The sequence below is a fragment of the Numenius arquata genome, chromosome 23 (genome assembly GCF_964106895.1).
Source record: "Numenius arquata chromosome 23, bNumArq3.hap1.1, whole genome shotgun sequence".
NCBI lineage: Eukaryota > Metazoa > Chordata > Aves > Charadriiformes > Scolopacidae > Numenius > Numenius arquata.
In genome coordinates, this window is record NC_133598.1 from 1,943,455 (window position 1) to 1,959,193 (window position 15,739).

Consider the following 15,739-nt stretch of genomic DNA (forward strand, 5'->3'; position numbering starts at 1 on the left):
GAAGAGGCGGAAGGGTTTTAAATTGAAAGAAGGGAAATTTAGGTTAGATACCAGAAAGAAATTCTTTGCTGTGAGGGTGGTGAGAGCCTGGCCCAGGTTGCCCAGAGAAGCTGTGGCTGCCCCATCCCTGGAGGGGTTCAAGTCCAGGTTGGAGGGGGCTTGGAGCAACCTGGTGTGGTGGGAGGTGTCCCTGCCCAGGCCAGGGGGTGGCACTGGGGGGGCTTTAAGGTCCCTTCCCACCCAAACCGTTCTATGGCTCCATGACTCTATGACAGAGGCCCAGCCCGCGGCGTTGCCCCGGCAACCGCCCCCCGGCGGGAGGGGCCCCCAGCGGGGAGGGGGCGGTTGCCAGGAAACAGCCGCGCAGGCGCAGAGGCGCGAGCAGCACGCGGCCACCACTGGCGGGGAAGCGGCGGCGGCGTCGGCCCCGTCTCCGGTCTCGGGCCCTGTCTCCGTCCCCAGGCCCGGCGCTCCCTGGAGCCCTTCTCCGCCATGGAGCTGGAGGATGACTTCGGTGAGGCCCGGGGTGAGGTTGTAGGGGAGAAAGGGAAGGCGGCTGCCTTCTGCTGCAGGAAGGACCTGGCCCGGCCTCGCCTGGTCGGGCCTCATGGCAGTAGGCCTGGGTCAGCCTCCGTGCTCAGTGCCTGGGCCACGAAGGCTCTAATGGGTTGCTGATTATTTTAACTAGGCCAGCGTTACGTGTGGTTACCACACCAGGCGCGCTTCTGGTGTGGATGGGGGGGTCTGGTCTTTGGGAAGTGTCTGAATATAATGACTTAATTTGGTTAAAGCGCTGCTCCCGCCTGTAGCTGTTGGCTTGGCTGACTCCAGACACGCATTGTTTGGATTGTTGTGGATTCGTGTTTCCTGCAGTATGGCTAGGGACGGGGATGGCATTTGCGCATGGGGTTGCTGTGGTGCCGCCGAGGCTTTACTCATTGCAGCCTTGTGCTCACTGCACCTATTTACCTGATGCAGCCAGCTCCTGTGATTTCTGTGTTTGCTGGTTTATGTACTGTGGTGAGGGCTTTTCTCTTCCTCTGATATCCATCTATGTCTCTTTCCTTTTGCTGGTAATGGTCTGGTCTTGTGTTTAGCCAGTTCACAGAGAGAAACCGCTTCTGATTGCTCTTTCAGGGGCAGCTGAACCAGTACAAATCTTGTCAATCCTTCTTAAGGATGAAGTATTCAGTTTTCAGCTGTTCTAATGACCTAAACTGGCTGCTGGAGGCGAGAGGTACTCACAGGTGGCAGAGGTGACAGCAGCAGCAGTGCACAGCTGAGATGGAAAGAAGGATCAGGTCCTTCCTTCCTTCCTAGCGGCTGACAGCATGAAGTCTGCTCAGTGTGACTTGCTGAGCATCATCTTAACTAGTTGTCAGCCTGTAGGCTGATGTCTCTTGAGACAACTGAGTACCAGTGTGTGTATAAGAGAAGGGGATGTGGTGGCGGGGAGAGGCTAAACAGCAGCAGCCCATTCTTAGATCTGTTTAAGCTTCTGTGTAATCAAATCCTAAATGTGCTAAAAGCCTCTGGAAATAGAGTGGCAGAAAGGATGAAAGAAGGCTGATCTGGCTCCCTGGTGTGTACCCCATAAACAGACCCACAGGCAGCAGAGGGGACCTGTGTCTCCTTCTGGCTGCTCCTCTTCCTCACTGAGAATATGGAAGTGTGTTTTTTAATAGAGATAATAATATTTCTATTTTAATATATTTTCTCTAGAGATAGAAAAATTGTATCATGCATGCATGCACTCATGCTGCTTCACTGTTCAGTGCCTAGATTCGTAGGTGTTTTAGCTGGTTTATCCTCAGCTCCTAAATAATGGTATGACTTACGAAAAATTTCATTTAGACGTCACGTGCACCACGTTAGGCAGGCTGTTTCCTCAGAAATGAAACTAAATTGCCTGGCATTCTTTTTCCAGCAAAACTAGCAGTTGATCAAAAAAGATTTGGTTCAGACTGACGATGCTCCTGAGGGCACTGGTGGGTGTGTCGTCCTCCCACTGATGCTCCTCTAACATAGCTGGAAAAGCAGTGCTGGCCTCATTCACTTTGCGTAAGTGCAGTTACCTGCCTAATATGGTAAATTAAAGAGTTATTACGCTCAGTGCTACTCAATATTCTCTGTCTGTTTTGACTAACATCCCAGTCACCGCAAACTTCAAAATGAATTTCTTCGGTTATGCAAAACGGATGCCTGCCTTAATGAATGGTTTAAAATAAGAACAACTGGTTTAACTCCCTAAGATCACACCCCTAATGTGGTGGTATGTTTTTTTCCCCGCTTTCCTGTGTTACTGATGCTAGATGTTGTCTTTCTAACTAGATTTTTTTTTTTCCTCTCTGTTTTTCCATTCTACTAGATGTTTTGGATCCAGAGAGATTAATACAATGCCCATATAATAAGCACCATCGAATCAGAGCCGGGCGGTTTCCCTATCACCTTGTGAAGTGTAGGAAGGTAAGCCAGGCTGCCAAACAGGCCGCTGGATGCAAGTAATTCTTTATGTGTAGGTATAACGCGTGTGTTCTCATTCTTGTTGCATTTTCTGGCTGGCTGGAGTAAGTTCCTGACAAATAGCCTTGTTTAGCCTCTATTTCATATAATTTTATTTGTTTAGTAATAGCTTCAAGCACATGTTAATTCACCCAAGACCAGTGTGGCTCTGTTGAACAGAGATACAGATTCTTCATGGTTAGGTCAGGGAGGAGATTGTGGTCTCTTCCAGTAGCTCGCGTGGACGTCAGGTATATTTTTCCACTTTCAATTGGAGAACTCAGTCTGAGTTACGTGCACCCCTTCTGGCGAGTCAGGGTTGAAATGTGATGTTGCAACTCATTCTTTAAGTGCTGGAAACGCAGCTGCATAACAGGGTTGGGGTTGTTTTTGTTTTGTTTTGCTAATAACTATTTAATGTGCGTCTGGCAGAAACTGCACGTGGACTCAGCACATATAGGAGAGGGTTTTTTCCCCTCTCACATTTTTTATCCAGAATTTGAATACAAATAATTTAATAGGAAGCATTGCCTTCTCTCTTCTCCTCTGTCCTCATGGTTTGTTTGTTTTCTTTAAACCTGCCAAGTGGCAGCATCTGATTGAGCTTTGGTTGTTTTTTTTTGCTGAGACCTTTTGAAAACCAATTGTTCCTCTTTTAAGATTGGCAATATGTTTTTAAAATAGTATACCAGTGCTGTGCCTTCTAGTTAAGATGCAGTTGTAGGGTGTGTGTCTTGTTATCAGTTCTTATAAGCAATTCATTTTGGTGGAACTAGTGCCTTAAAAAAATATTAAGAAACAAGTAAAAGTGGTGAGAAGAGCTAAGTTGCAACTACCTCCATCTTTCCAGCATTCAAGAGGGCTGAATTTTTCACAGAAAGAGTGGTCGGGCATTGGAAGAGGCTGCCCAGGGAGGTGGTTGAGTCACCGTCCCTGGATGTGTTTAAGAGTCACTCAGATGTGGTGTTGGGGGATATGGTGTAGGGAAGAACTTTGTAGTGTAGGGTAGATGGTTGGACTCGATGATCCCAAGGGTCTCTTCCAACCTGGATGATTCTATGATTCTATGAAATTTTCCTTGTTGACCCCCTGCAAATTTTGGCTGGAATGTGCATGAGAGCAAGGTGAACAATGTTGGCAAGTAAACCTTTAACCATGTTGGTTTTGTCCATAACTGCTGAGCAGACAGCTTTGGCAAGCTTAACTAATTAGGCAGATGAGGTGAGATAGCAATCACCACTGTCACTAGTCAGACTACCAGATGCAGTTTGCGTCTGTAAGCAATTAACAGAAGAAGGGCTCGGGGATTATTATCTGATCCATCTGAAGATGCCACTGTGTAATTACTTGCAGGGCAAGCATCTGGGCAGAGATTGTCCTTCTTGCTTATAGAATCATAGAATGGTTTGAGTTGAAAGGGACCTTAAAGATAATTGAGTTCCAACCCCCCTTGCCCTGGGCAGGGACACCTCCCACCACACCAGGTTGCTCAAAGCCCCATCCAGCCTGGTCTTGAACACTGCTTGTTGGCTTGTTGAATTCCCTTTGCATGCCTTATGCATAAAATCCAATTAAATGCTTCCCCCTGCCTCAGTTTCCCATTGCTTTGTGCAAAATGCAGCCCTGCCACACAAACGGGGACCATGCCAGCACAGAAAGTTGAATCCTGTTAGTGTTGAGAAGCTGTGCGGCCAGAACAGCTTGCTCGAGCAAATGATGGACACATGAGATCGCAGCAGCCCTGGCTGTATGGACCTGGTAATGGCAATGGCCTTGGATGTGCTGCAGCCTGTGCCGCAGTCATGTATCAGCGGTAGCGGAGGAGACTCTGCCTCGAGCAGCGTCTGTACAAGGCGCTTCTGCATCTGCCTCGGGTGCAGGTCTGACCCCTGACCAGCAGAGCTGCGTCTGTTGGAACCGGGCAGGCGCTGGGACAGTGGCAAAGTTGTGTTTTTCCTAATAAAGGCTCTATCATTTGCAGGGGGGGAGCTAATTTCCCATAGTGAGAGTTGAGCGCTGCGTCTGTGATAAAAAGGTTTTACTTGAATGGTAACCCTGCAGCACCAGTGTCTGCAGGTGGGATGCTGCCAGCTCCTGTGATGTTTTGAAAGGCTTAAGGAATTTCTCTGCCTTTGTGCTTGTGTATTAAAAAAAAAATGTCTGAGTGGTTTAGATTTGCCTAACATCTCTCCCGTATTGTTTTTAAAATAGTTTCATCTGTGCTTTAAGCCATGCGACCATCTTGCCAGTGTTCCAGGGAATTGTAGGGAGTTTAGCTGAGAGTATGTTTCATTTCAGTCAACTCAAGGATGGCTCAGTTTCTCAGTGAATTGTGTTTTAGAGAACAGTCATGTTAGTTTCCCCTTGCATTTTTAGTAAGGGTCTGAACAATATATTGCCATTCCTTGTTTATTCATCTTTTTAAAGCAGCATCACAAATATCCTTGTTTTTTTTCCTATGGATTAGCAAGAGATAAGCGAACTTGAGAGAGATGGCACATGATTTTTGTTTTCCCTTGTCTAGAGCTACCCTGAAGTTGCAAAGGAATTGGCCACATGCCCCTTCAACGCCCGCCATCTAGTTCCTCGAGCTGACCTCAGCGATCACATAATGAAGTGCAGTGACAAAGGGATCCTTGAGCAAGACATAGGTAAGAGAACCATCCGTGCTGTGAGATGTGTGTTCACCCTGGGGACTGAGGTCTCCTGTTTGTCGGGATAGCTCATAGAATAACCGAAAAGCAGAAGCCAAATTATTGTCTGTAGTTTTGTGTGGCAGAGCAGCTTTGGGGAAACTTGCGTCTTACTTGCTTTGATTTATTGGGTAGGTTCAGGAGAATATTGGAGATGCTCCCGGTAGGACTTGCATGCGTTTTGTTCCCAGGCTTGTTGAATAAAAAGGTTATACCCTAGACTTTGAATATTGAAGTACCTCCAGCAGGAGCTGGGATGCTTTAACGACCGGAAGGATGGGCCCTTCTTTTTGTAGAGCTGATCTCCCTTTGTTGAGGCTTCGTCACTGGTGCCAGTGATGAAGAAATCAATGTAGAAAGTTGATTTCTCCCAAAGAGGTGTCTAAGCTGTGGAAGCCCCTGCATCTGTTCTCCAGGGCGACCTGAATAGTTCACTCCCACCAAGAGATGGGACAAGTCCTCCTCTAGGCTGCTCTGCTGCTGCTCTTACTTCCTTTGCCATATAATTAAGATTTTAGTCTCCTGCCCAGTGAAACAAGGTGGAAGGGGGCTCTCCAAAACACCCAAAATATTTAGCAAGGTGTTCTGTGGTGTGCTGTATCCATCCCCTGCAGTGGCTCTTTAAACTCTTGCCACGCTACAGAGCAGGTAGATGGGTGTCTGTCCCCTGCAGAGTTGCACTGAGGCCGGCAGTGATGCCTGCATTCATGTAAGCGAGTTTCCTCTTCACTTGAGCGTTCCTGCTGCAGAGTTCCCGGGGGCAGAGTCTTTTTCCTGTTCATTGAAAAAGGCAAATTTGAAGTTGCTTGATTTCAGACCAGTACCCAGCTCCTGGGTGTGTCTGACCTGCGTTGTGCAGGGTTTCCTGTAAAGTCAAGAGCTGTTTTACAGCTTGATCCAATGCAGTTAATGCCTCTGAAGCAGGATCGACTGCTACTCACTGAGTTTTCTCTCTTCCTGAAGTGAATCAGTCCTCTGGCTTCCAGAGAGAGCAGATGAATGCTGTGAGCACGTGGCAGGCACCTCCGTGTGAGGAAGACTGGGAAACAGGTGAGGAAGACTGGGAAATGAGTGAGGAACCTCCCTGTCTGCCAACTGCTGCCTTCGCCCCGGTCCTATCCTCCAGCTCCACTTGGGACAGCACAAGTCCAGGGTGTTCACTCAGGTCCCACCTGTAGGACCCCCTGCTTATGGTCATTCCTGAAACCATGCATCTCTCCACCCAGCAAGCTTTTCTTGGTACTGAGAACTGTTCCTTATAGAATCACAGAATGGTTAGAGTTGAAAGGGACCTTAAAGATCATTGAGTTCCAACCCCCCTGCCATGGGCAGGGACACCTCCCACCAGACCAAGTTGCTCCAAACCCCAACCAGCCTGGTCTTGAACACTTCCAGGGATGGGGCAGCCACAGCTTCTCTGGGCAACCTGGGCCAGGCTCTCACCACCCTCACAGTAAAGAATTCCTTTGTAATATCTAATCTTAAGTCTCCCCTCTTTCAATTTAAAACCATTACCCCTCGTCCTATCACTGCATTCCCTGATAAAGAATCCCTCCCCATCTCTCCTGTAGGCCCCCTTCAGGTACTGGAAGGCTGCTATAAGGTCTCCCTGGAGCCTTCTCTTCTCCAGGCTGAACAACCCCAGCTCTCTCAGCCTGTCCTCACAGCAGAGGGGCTCCAGCCCTCCCAGCATTTTCATGGCCCTCTGCTGGACCCATTCCAACAGGTCCATGTCCTTCCTGTGCTGAGGACTCCAGAGCTGGACACAGTACTCCAGGTGGGGTCTCACGAGAGCAGAGCAGAGAAGTACAATCACCTCCCTTGACCTGCTGGCCACGCTTCATGCCTGCCCTATCTCACATGAAGATACGTTTCCAAGCGTCTGCCCCTTCCCATATAAGCTTTTGTACTTTTTGCACAATGATGACAATGGAAACACGATAGCTTTTATGTTGCTCGGTTAAATGGCAATGAAGCAGACACATTCATCATTAGATCAACTTTTACTCTATCTTGAACATGTAGAAATATGACAGAGAGAGTCCTGATCTGATGGTGGTTGCTGGAGTTTCTTAGTTCTGAGCCACAACATCTGTTTGCTTTTGCAGAGTCGTTGGAGCAGTCAGATTCTCCTTTTATTTGGGGCATGACCAATTCTGGCATAAACAGGTAACGAACGCGAGTTTGATTCCTTACAACAATGTTTTGTGTCGGGGAATATTGCAGCCTGCTCCTGACTCGCCCTCGATGGCTGGACAGGGACTGGCTTTGCTGCTGTACAAACCCTGGGAGGAGGGATGCTCGTTAACAGTGAACATTCTTAGAGCGCTGGTTCGGTGTCACTGGTTTTCTCAGAAGAGAAGGAAGCCCTTAGGAACACAGATGCTCTGAGCTCTTGTGTGCTCGTGGTAGGGTGCTCTCCCTGCCCATGGCGTGTGTTCGGGTCCTGCTGGATGGCTGGTCAATGCTAGCAGTCCCTTGTCACCTCCTGTCACCTTAGACCTGGCAGATGCACTGGCATGAGGGCCCTACGTTAGCAGAAATCCCCCCCTCTTGTCCTTTGCAAGGCGTAATCACAGTTTGGGTTGGGGGGATTGAGGAGCTTAATGGCCAGCTGCAAACTGGATGGGGCTGCCTTGGTGTGTTTCATTGATCCCACAGCAGATCGTGACCGCAGGCTGTGTGTGAGGTGTGATGGTGCCACTAGAGCTACCAGAGCGTGTTTTAAGGTTTCTTCTAAGCCCATATGCAGAGACAGTCCTGCACCTGAGAGCTCTGTAGTTCTGTATGAGCTCAGCCATGATACACCTCTCCTTCCATAACAACGGTGACATCTGGGTTCACTTGTTAAGCTTTTTGGAAAGCTGTAGTGTTTAGAGCAGATACAGCTCTTCTAAGCACCACCACCTACGAGTGGCAAAGTACTGTCCCTTTGTGTCCCTGCTCTCCTCTGTGTGAGAGCAAAATGCATAAATTCGAGCAGGTGCATTTGTCAGGAGAAGTAACTGAAGTCTCTCAGTTCCAGCACCACCTTTGAACAGAAGAATTGCTTGCCTTCGAGAGTTCGTGCCCCTGAGTCCTTCCCATATGCCGTGTCATGGAAAGACTGTAAGTACTGCGTGTGTGGCTTTGGCTCTGTGACTTCTGCAGCTGGTGGCAGCTGCTGAAACCTCTGGCCACTGCTGCAGGGACAGAGAGGCAGTTTATAACACCTGCCTCCTTCACAGCACCTTCTGAGGGACTCTGATGCTTGGATCATCCTCTGCATCCTTGCTTTGAAGCATCCTCTATATTCTTTATTTCATACTCTTTATTTCATACTCTTTATTTCATACTCTTTATTTCATACTCTTTATTTCATACTCTTTATTTCATACTCTTTATTTCATACTCTTTATTTCATACTCTTTATTTCATACTCTTTATTTCATACTCTTTATTTCATACTCTTTATTTCATACTCTTTATTTCATACTCTTTATTTCATACTCTTTATTTCATACTCTTTATTTCATACTCTTTATTTCATACTCTTTATTTCATACTCTTTATTTCATACTCTTTATTTCATACTCTTTATTTCATACTCTTTATTTCATACTCTTTATTTCATACTCTTTATTTCATACTCTTTATTTCATACTCTTTATTTCATACTCTTTATTTCATACTCTTTATTTCATACTCTTTATTTCATACTCTTTATTTCATACTCTTCACAGTGGTCTAACTCAAGCAGCCCTGGTCCCCAGCCACTCGGGCTCCGTCTCTCTAAACAAGTCCTTCCACACCATCCTCAACAACCCCTTTCACCACCACCACCTTAAACCAAGTGTTTTCCTTGCTTTGTGCATTTCTGCTCGCTGACGGATGCAGCTAAATCAGAGCAGGGGTAAAACTAGGGCTGCTGAAACCAGCACGTCTGGGGAAAAACCCATCAGACTCCATCCGGAGGTGAGAGGGAGCTTCCCCTGTTGGAGCACGTGATGCTGAAATCAGACCATTATTTGCCATCAGCAGCAAAGCAGAAGCTTAAAGGTGCTTTGAGGAATGACCGTCTTGTTTCCCGCTCAGAGCAGCTAAACCCAGTCCCCCAGGGCTTTGCAGGAATGGATTCTGCGCACACCAGTGACGCTTCCATTGCCACAGGGTTGGGCTGAATCTGCCAAACCAAATGAAAAGGTCACCTGTAGATAAGCATTGTGTCCAAGGTGACAAGCGCTGCTTCAGCAAAGGCCACTCTCACTTGGGGGAGAGGAGGAAATTCTTGTCTTTTTCTCCATCTCGTGCTAAAAACATGTCTCGCCCTTGTCAGAGTTTGGAGTATTGCTGTCTCTTCCCCCTGGAAGTTTGTTCCCTTTCTAGGACCCAAGAGCTCCTGTGGATGGTAGATGTTCCCTGGACCTGGTGGCAGGACTCTGTAGACTTGGCTGTTGCTCCATGACATGTTTTTGCAACCCTTTAATTTTTAAAACTGTCCTTGGTTATCAAATCTTTTCCCCACAGATTTGTTTCATAAATGTTATGGTTTGAAGAACCCACAACAATTTATTGTCGTTTAGACAATTATTCTGGTGACCCCACCTTGGAAGGGGAATCAGGGAATAAACAAGGAAACTCACAGGCTGAAATATAACCAGATTTAATAGAATAATACTAAATAATTAACATTAATAATGCTAAAGAAACAATATTGATCCCGATACGATTATAAAATATACAAAGATTATCCTTAGCCCATTCCCCCAGCAGAAGCCCTGCACCCCCCACAGGGACAGCCAATGTGGGACCCTGCGGCTTCGGGAGGAAGGGAAGGGCTCAGGGCTCCGGCACCGGGGCAAGAGTTCCCGGGATGGCAGCCATCAAGGGAGAGAGGGAGAACTCCTCAGCAAACTTCCTAATTTCTATTGAATGTGACATTCATGGTATGAAATAACCCTGTTGGCAGCTCGGGTCAAGTGCCCGGGTCTTGCTCTTCCTCATCCCTGCACCTGGGGAGCTCAAAAACACCGAGACCTTGAAACCCCCGCCCCGAGCTGGCTGTGAAGGAAATATTTTCACAAATTCGGGCGCTAGAGTCCTCTAAAAATGCAGTTTTCCCAGGCATTAGAAGAGACCTTGCTGTAAAATAAAATTACTGAAAGAGAAATCAATCTTGTGTCACTCGCACCAGGACAGGGTTCACCGTGTCTTCATTCGGTGATCGTTACTGAGTGAATGGGCTGAGAAATTTACACAGCACCAACTCGGAAATCCTCCTTCCTTAGACAGGGGTGAGTAATTCATAGGAAAAAGGCAGGAATTGGCAGGTCTCTGTGGTTCAGCTGTCAGTGGCAGCGCTGATGGTCTGTGAGGTTCTACTTGCCTCGGAGCTTTGGAAACAGCAGGAGATCTCTTGAAGCACTGATGGGTTTTGAGTGGCGGGAGGGGACGATTTTGCTACCTGTAAACGAAGGGATGCAGTTATACTTGGGGGAGGGGAGGGGAAATGCTCAGCAAAACTGGCAGATTCATGTGAGTTCAGGCCTTGCTGTAGCAGGAACTATTGTGGTCCCGTTTCGGTGGAAGTCGGGAACCGCACCACAGAGTAATTTCCAGGAATTCCAACTCCGCACCGTGAGCATGTGTCTCGCATCTGCAAAGCACCGTTACCTGTCAGTGTGTTGGGGGTTTCTGGTGTCATAGAATCACAGAATGGTTAGAGTCGGAAGGGACCTTAAAGGTCATCAAGTTCCAACCCCCCTGCCCTGGGCAGGGACACCTCCACTAGAGCAGGTTGCTCCAAGCCCCATCCAGCCTGGGATGGGGCAGCCACAACTTCCCTGGGCAACCTGTTCCAGTGCCTCACCACCCTCACAGTAAAAAATTTCCTAATATCTAATCGAAATCTCCCCTCTTCCAATTTAAAACCGTTACCCCTTGTCCTGTCACTACATCTCCTGACCAAGAGTCCCTCTCTGGCTCTCCTGTAGGCTCCCTTCAGATATTGGAAGGCTGCTATGAGGTCTCCCGGGAGCCTTCTCTTCTCCAGGCTGAACAACCCCAGCTCTCTCAGCCTGTCTCCATAGGGGAGGTGCCCCATCCCTCTGATCATCTTCATGGCCCTCCGCTGGCCCCATTCCAACAGGTCCATGTCCTTCCTTGTGTCTGGAGTGATTCTGTGGAGCTTGTACTAGGCATTTGTGAGAAGGTTTGACCGTTTGCCGGGGAGGCACAGAAAACTCTGCAATAAGCTGTGCTTATGCCACCTACAGCCAGTGAAGCGGTATTCGAGGGTCTGTTACAGCCCGGAGAGCGGGAAGTCAGTGCCGAGAATTCCTCCAGCCGTAAAGGGGCCAAGACTTCCCTCTGTGTAATGTGTCATTAAAATCACCAGGATCAGCCAAACCTAGAAGTATTTTTATGTGTGTGTGCTTTTTGCTTTTCATCTTGTCAGCATCGGAGTTTGCCCACAGAGGGCACGGGAAGCGGAGAGTTTGGGTTTGCGAGTCCATTGTCACTTACGGAATTCTGTCTTTTCCCCTAGAAAGGTCCCGATGGCGCCTTTGCAGCCTCAACCTTTAAGCCTTAACTCTGTCACCTGGGTACGAGATGCCTCGAGTCACACGATAACGGAGAATCCTCTGCCAATTCTTTACAATGTGCATAATCCCAAACAGGTGAAGTTCAAAGAGTACGCTTACGTCCTTGTCTAGTTTCCAGTAGGGTTTTGTCGTTTTCTAACACTTAAGACACGTTTGAAAGCTCTAATGTAACTGTTCTGTGTTGGGGGAGAGGGCAGCGGAGTGTGGGGATGCAGGAAGGGTTTAAATCACTAAAAACACACGTTTAGGACTGTGTAAATGTTTGGATTAAGATCTGTATTTCTAAAATTGGGTGCAAAGCACAAAATGGGATCTAAATATAGAAAGGCAAAGAGCTAAGAAACCAGCCGTGGTATTTTTCTGGGAAGAAATTAATGCCTTTTGGAAAGAATGTTTCTCAAAAGACTGAATTTTCACCATTTGCATTACTACCAGCGTAAAATAATACCTGGCGAGTAGAATGTGCAAAAATTAGGATTATTTTAAAGTTCAGTTCTGTCAAGGTTCTTGTTGGCAATGGAGAATAAAAAGGTTATGAATCCGCCTGGACCCGTTTTATGTTTCTAAAAGACATCTGCGGTGATTTGTTACACTCTTGTTCTGTTGAGTCAGTAAATGCTCACACAGTGACCCCTCCACGCAACCTTCATCGCGTTATTATTTTTTTCTTCTCACTTTGAATGAAAGTGGTGACAAGTGTCAGCTGTGTGATTGTCTCTGCTTTAGCTGCAGGAGCTTATTTGCAGGATTTGTGGGCCAGAACGTTATAATTTTACAGATAGATGCCATAATTGGGGCCCCATTAACCTAAGCTCGTTTAATTGCCGGTTGGTGAAAGGCTGGCGGTACGAAGTGCAGTAACTGCCACATCTCAGCACTTGTCTGCGCTGCGGAGGAGCTGAGTTTTGGGTGCTCCTACTCCCAGGAGGGATGTTGTCCTGGTCCCCAGCCCCGGGGAGAGCACTGCTCTCCAACAGGCTTGGAAGGTCATGGCTGTGAATTCCAAACATCCCTTGACCAAAATAATGGGGGCTCAGGGACCATGAGAAGTGGGTTTGTCTTGTGGGGTCAGTGCAGCCAAGGCAGGACAGAGCTCTGAGATGTGAAATCCTTCTGGGCAGCTTCCTCGAGCACGTCCTGCACACACGCTGCCTGCGAAGGGCAGGAAACCCATAATTTCGCTGGTTTCCATAATTTCCTTGCAGTGATTCGGGAATGCAAGACTGACAGGCTGTAAGGATGTAAAAAACAAAGATGACCTTACCTCCAGCGTCGTGACTATTTAACATCCCAGGATCATCTGTAATCGGGCTGCTGGGATGAAGCGCCCTCTGATTGTTTTGCATTTACCACCAGACAAGGAATATTTTAAAATGCCCAAGGTGGCAGAGCGAGGACTTCCCATGTGACTGTCACTGCAGCCACAGCCACGTATTCCTGTGTTAAATCCTCTTTTTGTCTCGTGCTGGGCCATGCTGGAGCCTTCCCCACCTTCCCTCGAGGCTGGACGTGTCCCTTGATGGGACGTGGGGAAATACCAGTCCCTTTTGGCCGCTGGGGGCGTTTCTGGGCACAGGCCTGGGTGACTCTTCCCCCAGCCCGAGTTTGTTGGTGGCTCAGCGGTGCCTGTGCTGACTCTGGGTGCACCCTGTCTGCTGGGACGTTTCTGAGCTATAGGACCAGTCTGACCAGAAATGCCTATGGAAGTTTGGGCTGGAAGTGGTTGTGTTGGCAGTTGTCGCTGGTGACTCAGGAAGGAGGAGAGGAGGCAGCGTTTCCCTTTAGGCACAGGTTCCTCTCTGTTGGGCAGCCTGGACACGCTGGAGTTCTTTGTTGTTCCTCCCGGTGCCCGCAGCCCTGGGTGGTGTCTGATGGGTCTCCCGACCACAGAGGTGCAGCAGCTCCACTCAGTGGCGGGGACCAGGCTGTCCAGGGGCTCTCTCCAGAAACCATTCTAGGTGTTCCCCAGCTCTGCAGCAGCAGTTCAGCCTGAGCTACGCTCATCAGTTGCGTGTGGCCTTTAACTCCCCAGGGAACTAACTCCTGCTTCTGAACTTCAGGTTCCAGCAGGTGAGACCGCCCGGGGTTACTGAGGGTGGCACAGTGTCTCCTTTTCCTGGCAGATCAGGCTCTGGCCCCAGATCTCCACTTTACAACCAAACCACATTTAAGAAGTCATTTCCACCCAAAAGCCTGGTTTCAGCTTAGAGATGGTTTAGGAGTGCTGGCTCAGCAAGAGAATGGAAATCAAAGTGGCGGCTGATGGGCTGCTCACGTCGCTGCCAAGCTGAGCATGTTTCTTTGGAGCCTGAGCCAAAGGGTCTCCGTGCAGTTCTGATGTGCACATTCCAGAGTAGGGAGATGGAACCATCCCATTCGTCTCCCATCCAGTGTCCGGGAAGGCTGGAGAGTTGGGCAGAGAGGAACCTAATGAAGTTCACCAAGGGCAAGAGTAGGGTGCTGCACCTGGGGAGGAATAACCCCCTGCACCAGGACAGGTTGGGGGTGACCTGCTGGAGAGCAGCTCTGCAGAGAGGGACCTCGGAGTCCTGGTGGACAACAGGATGACCATGAGCAAGCAATGTGCCCTTGTGGCCAAGAAGGGCAATGGCATCCTGGGGTGCCTCGAGAAGAGGGTGACCAGCAGATCAAGGGAGGTCATCCTGCCCCTCTGCTCTGCCCTGGGGAGGCCACATCTGGAGCACTGGGTCTAGTTCTGGGCTCCCCAGTTCAGGAAGGACAGGGAACTGCTGGAGAGGGTACAGCAGAGGCTTCGTAGATAATCAAGGGACTGGAGCATCTCTCTTACGAGGAGAGGCTGAGGGACCTGGGTCTTTTTAGTCTGGAGAAGACTGAGGGGGGATCTGATCAATGCCTATAAATACTTAAGGGGTGGGTGTCAGTGGTGCCCGGGGACAGGACACGAGGTAACGGGCACAACCTGGGACACAGGAAATTCCGTCTCAACATGAGGAGGAACTTCTTTACTGAACAGGCTGCCCAGAGAGGTGGTGGAGTCTCTGTCTCTGGAGACATTCAAACCCCCATGGACATGTTCCTGTGCAACCTGCTCTGGGTGAACCTGCTCTGGCTGGGGGTTGGACTGGATGATCTCGAGGTCCCTTCCAACCCTGGCCAGCCTGGGATTCTGTGTGATCCCAGTTACCCCAGAGATCCCCCGATGGTCACGGGCAGCAGCTCGTCTTTACTGTATCCAACACAACGGGTGTCTCAGACAATAAACCTGCCCTGTGTAGGGGGAGTCTGGTGTCACCCGAGTCCCAGCTGGGACGTCATTTCTGCAGCCCATTTCTGGACCGTTGCTGTCACTTATTGTTCCCCGCTCCCCAGTTGCTGTTTTATTTCCCCCCTTTTTTTCTCTAAGCTTTTCCCCTTCTTAAATCGAGGTGCAGACTCCCAAGAGCCGCAGGACAAGAGCCAAGTGGTTGCTGAAGGGGGGTGGGGGGGGTGGGCTCCGCAGAGCCCTCGGGCAAGACAGAGCAGAGCGAGGCAGGAGCACCCTCTGCAGAGCAACGACCGAAATGGGTGTATTTACAGGATGTATTTACAGGGTGTTACTGTGAAAAGGCGACACCATCGCCTTCGGGCTGTGTTAGAGCACAGAGAGACATTTTCCTTCTGCAGCTGGGGCAGTGGATGGGGATGCTGTGGGGATGGGGGGGGGGTGTCACCACTGAGTTTGCGTCGTTCTGGGGGAGGCGTCGATGCTTAATATGGGTTGTAATCCTGCGTTATAGGGTTAACATCTGGAAACGGCAGGTAATACAGGCACCCGTGTGTTAAGCTTTGGTTACGGGACAAGTATCAACACCCCCTAGTCCTTATCTGCACCATCTTCCTTCTGACTGAATTCTGCCCCACCCCATCAGAAGGTCGTTAGTCGTTATCTCCCCCTCCAATCTGCATACCCCACACTGAGCTCTGCTTTGAGCTGCTAAA

At 49.0% G+C, this 15,739-nt stretch overlaps 1 protein-coding gene across 1 annotated transcript; it reads left to right on the top strand.

The window, feature by feature from the left end:
• Window positions 1-492: 492 nt before the first annotated feature.
• LOC141474957 (gametocyte-specific factor 1-like) lies at window positions 493-8,362 on the top strand. Its single transcript, XM_074163056.1, has 6 exons — window positions 493-514; window positions 2,369-2,466; window positions 5,027-5,153; window positions 6,159-6,245; window positions 7,304-7,364; window positions 8,215-8,362. Exons 1-6 carry the CDS (start codon window positions 493-495, stop codon window positions 8,360-8,362), a joined length of 543 nt encoding a protein of 180 aa, XP_074019157.1.
• The last annotated feature ends 7,377 nt before the right edge of the window (window positions 8,363-15,739 follow it).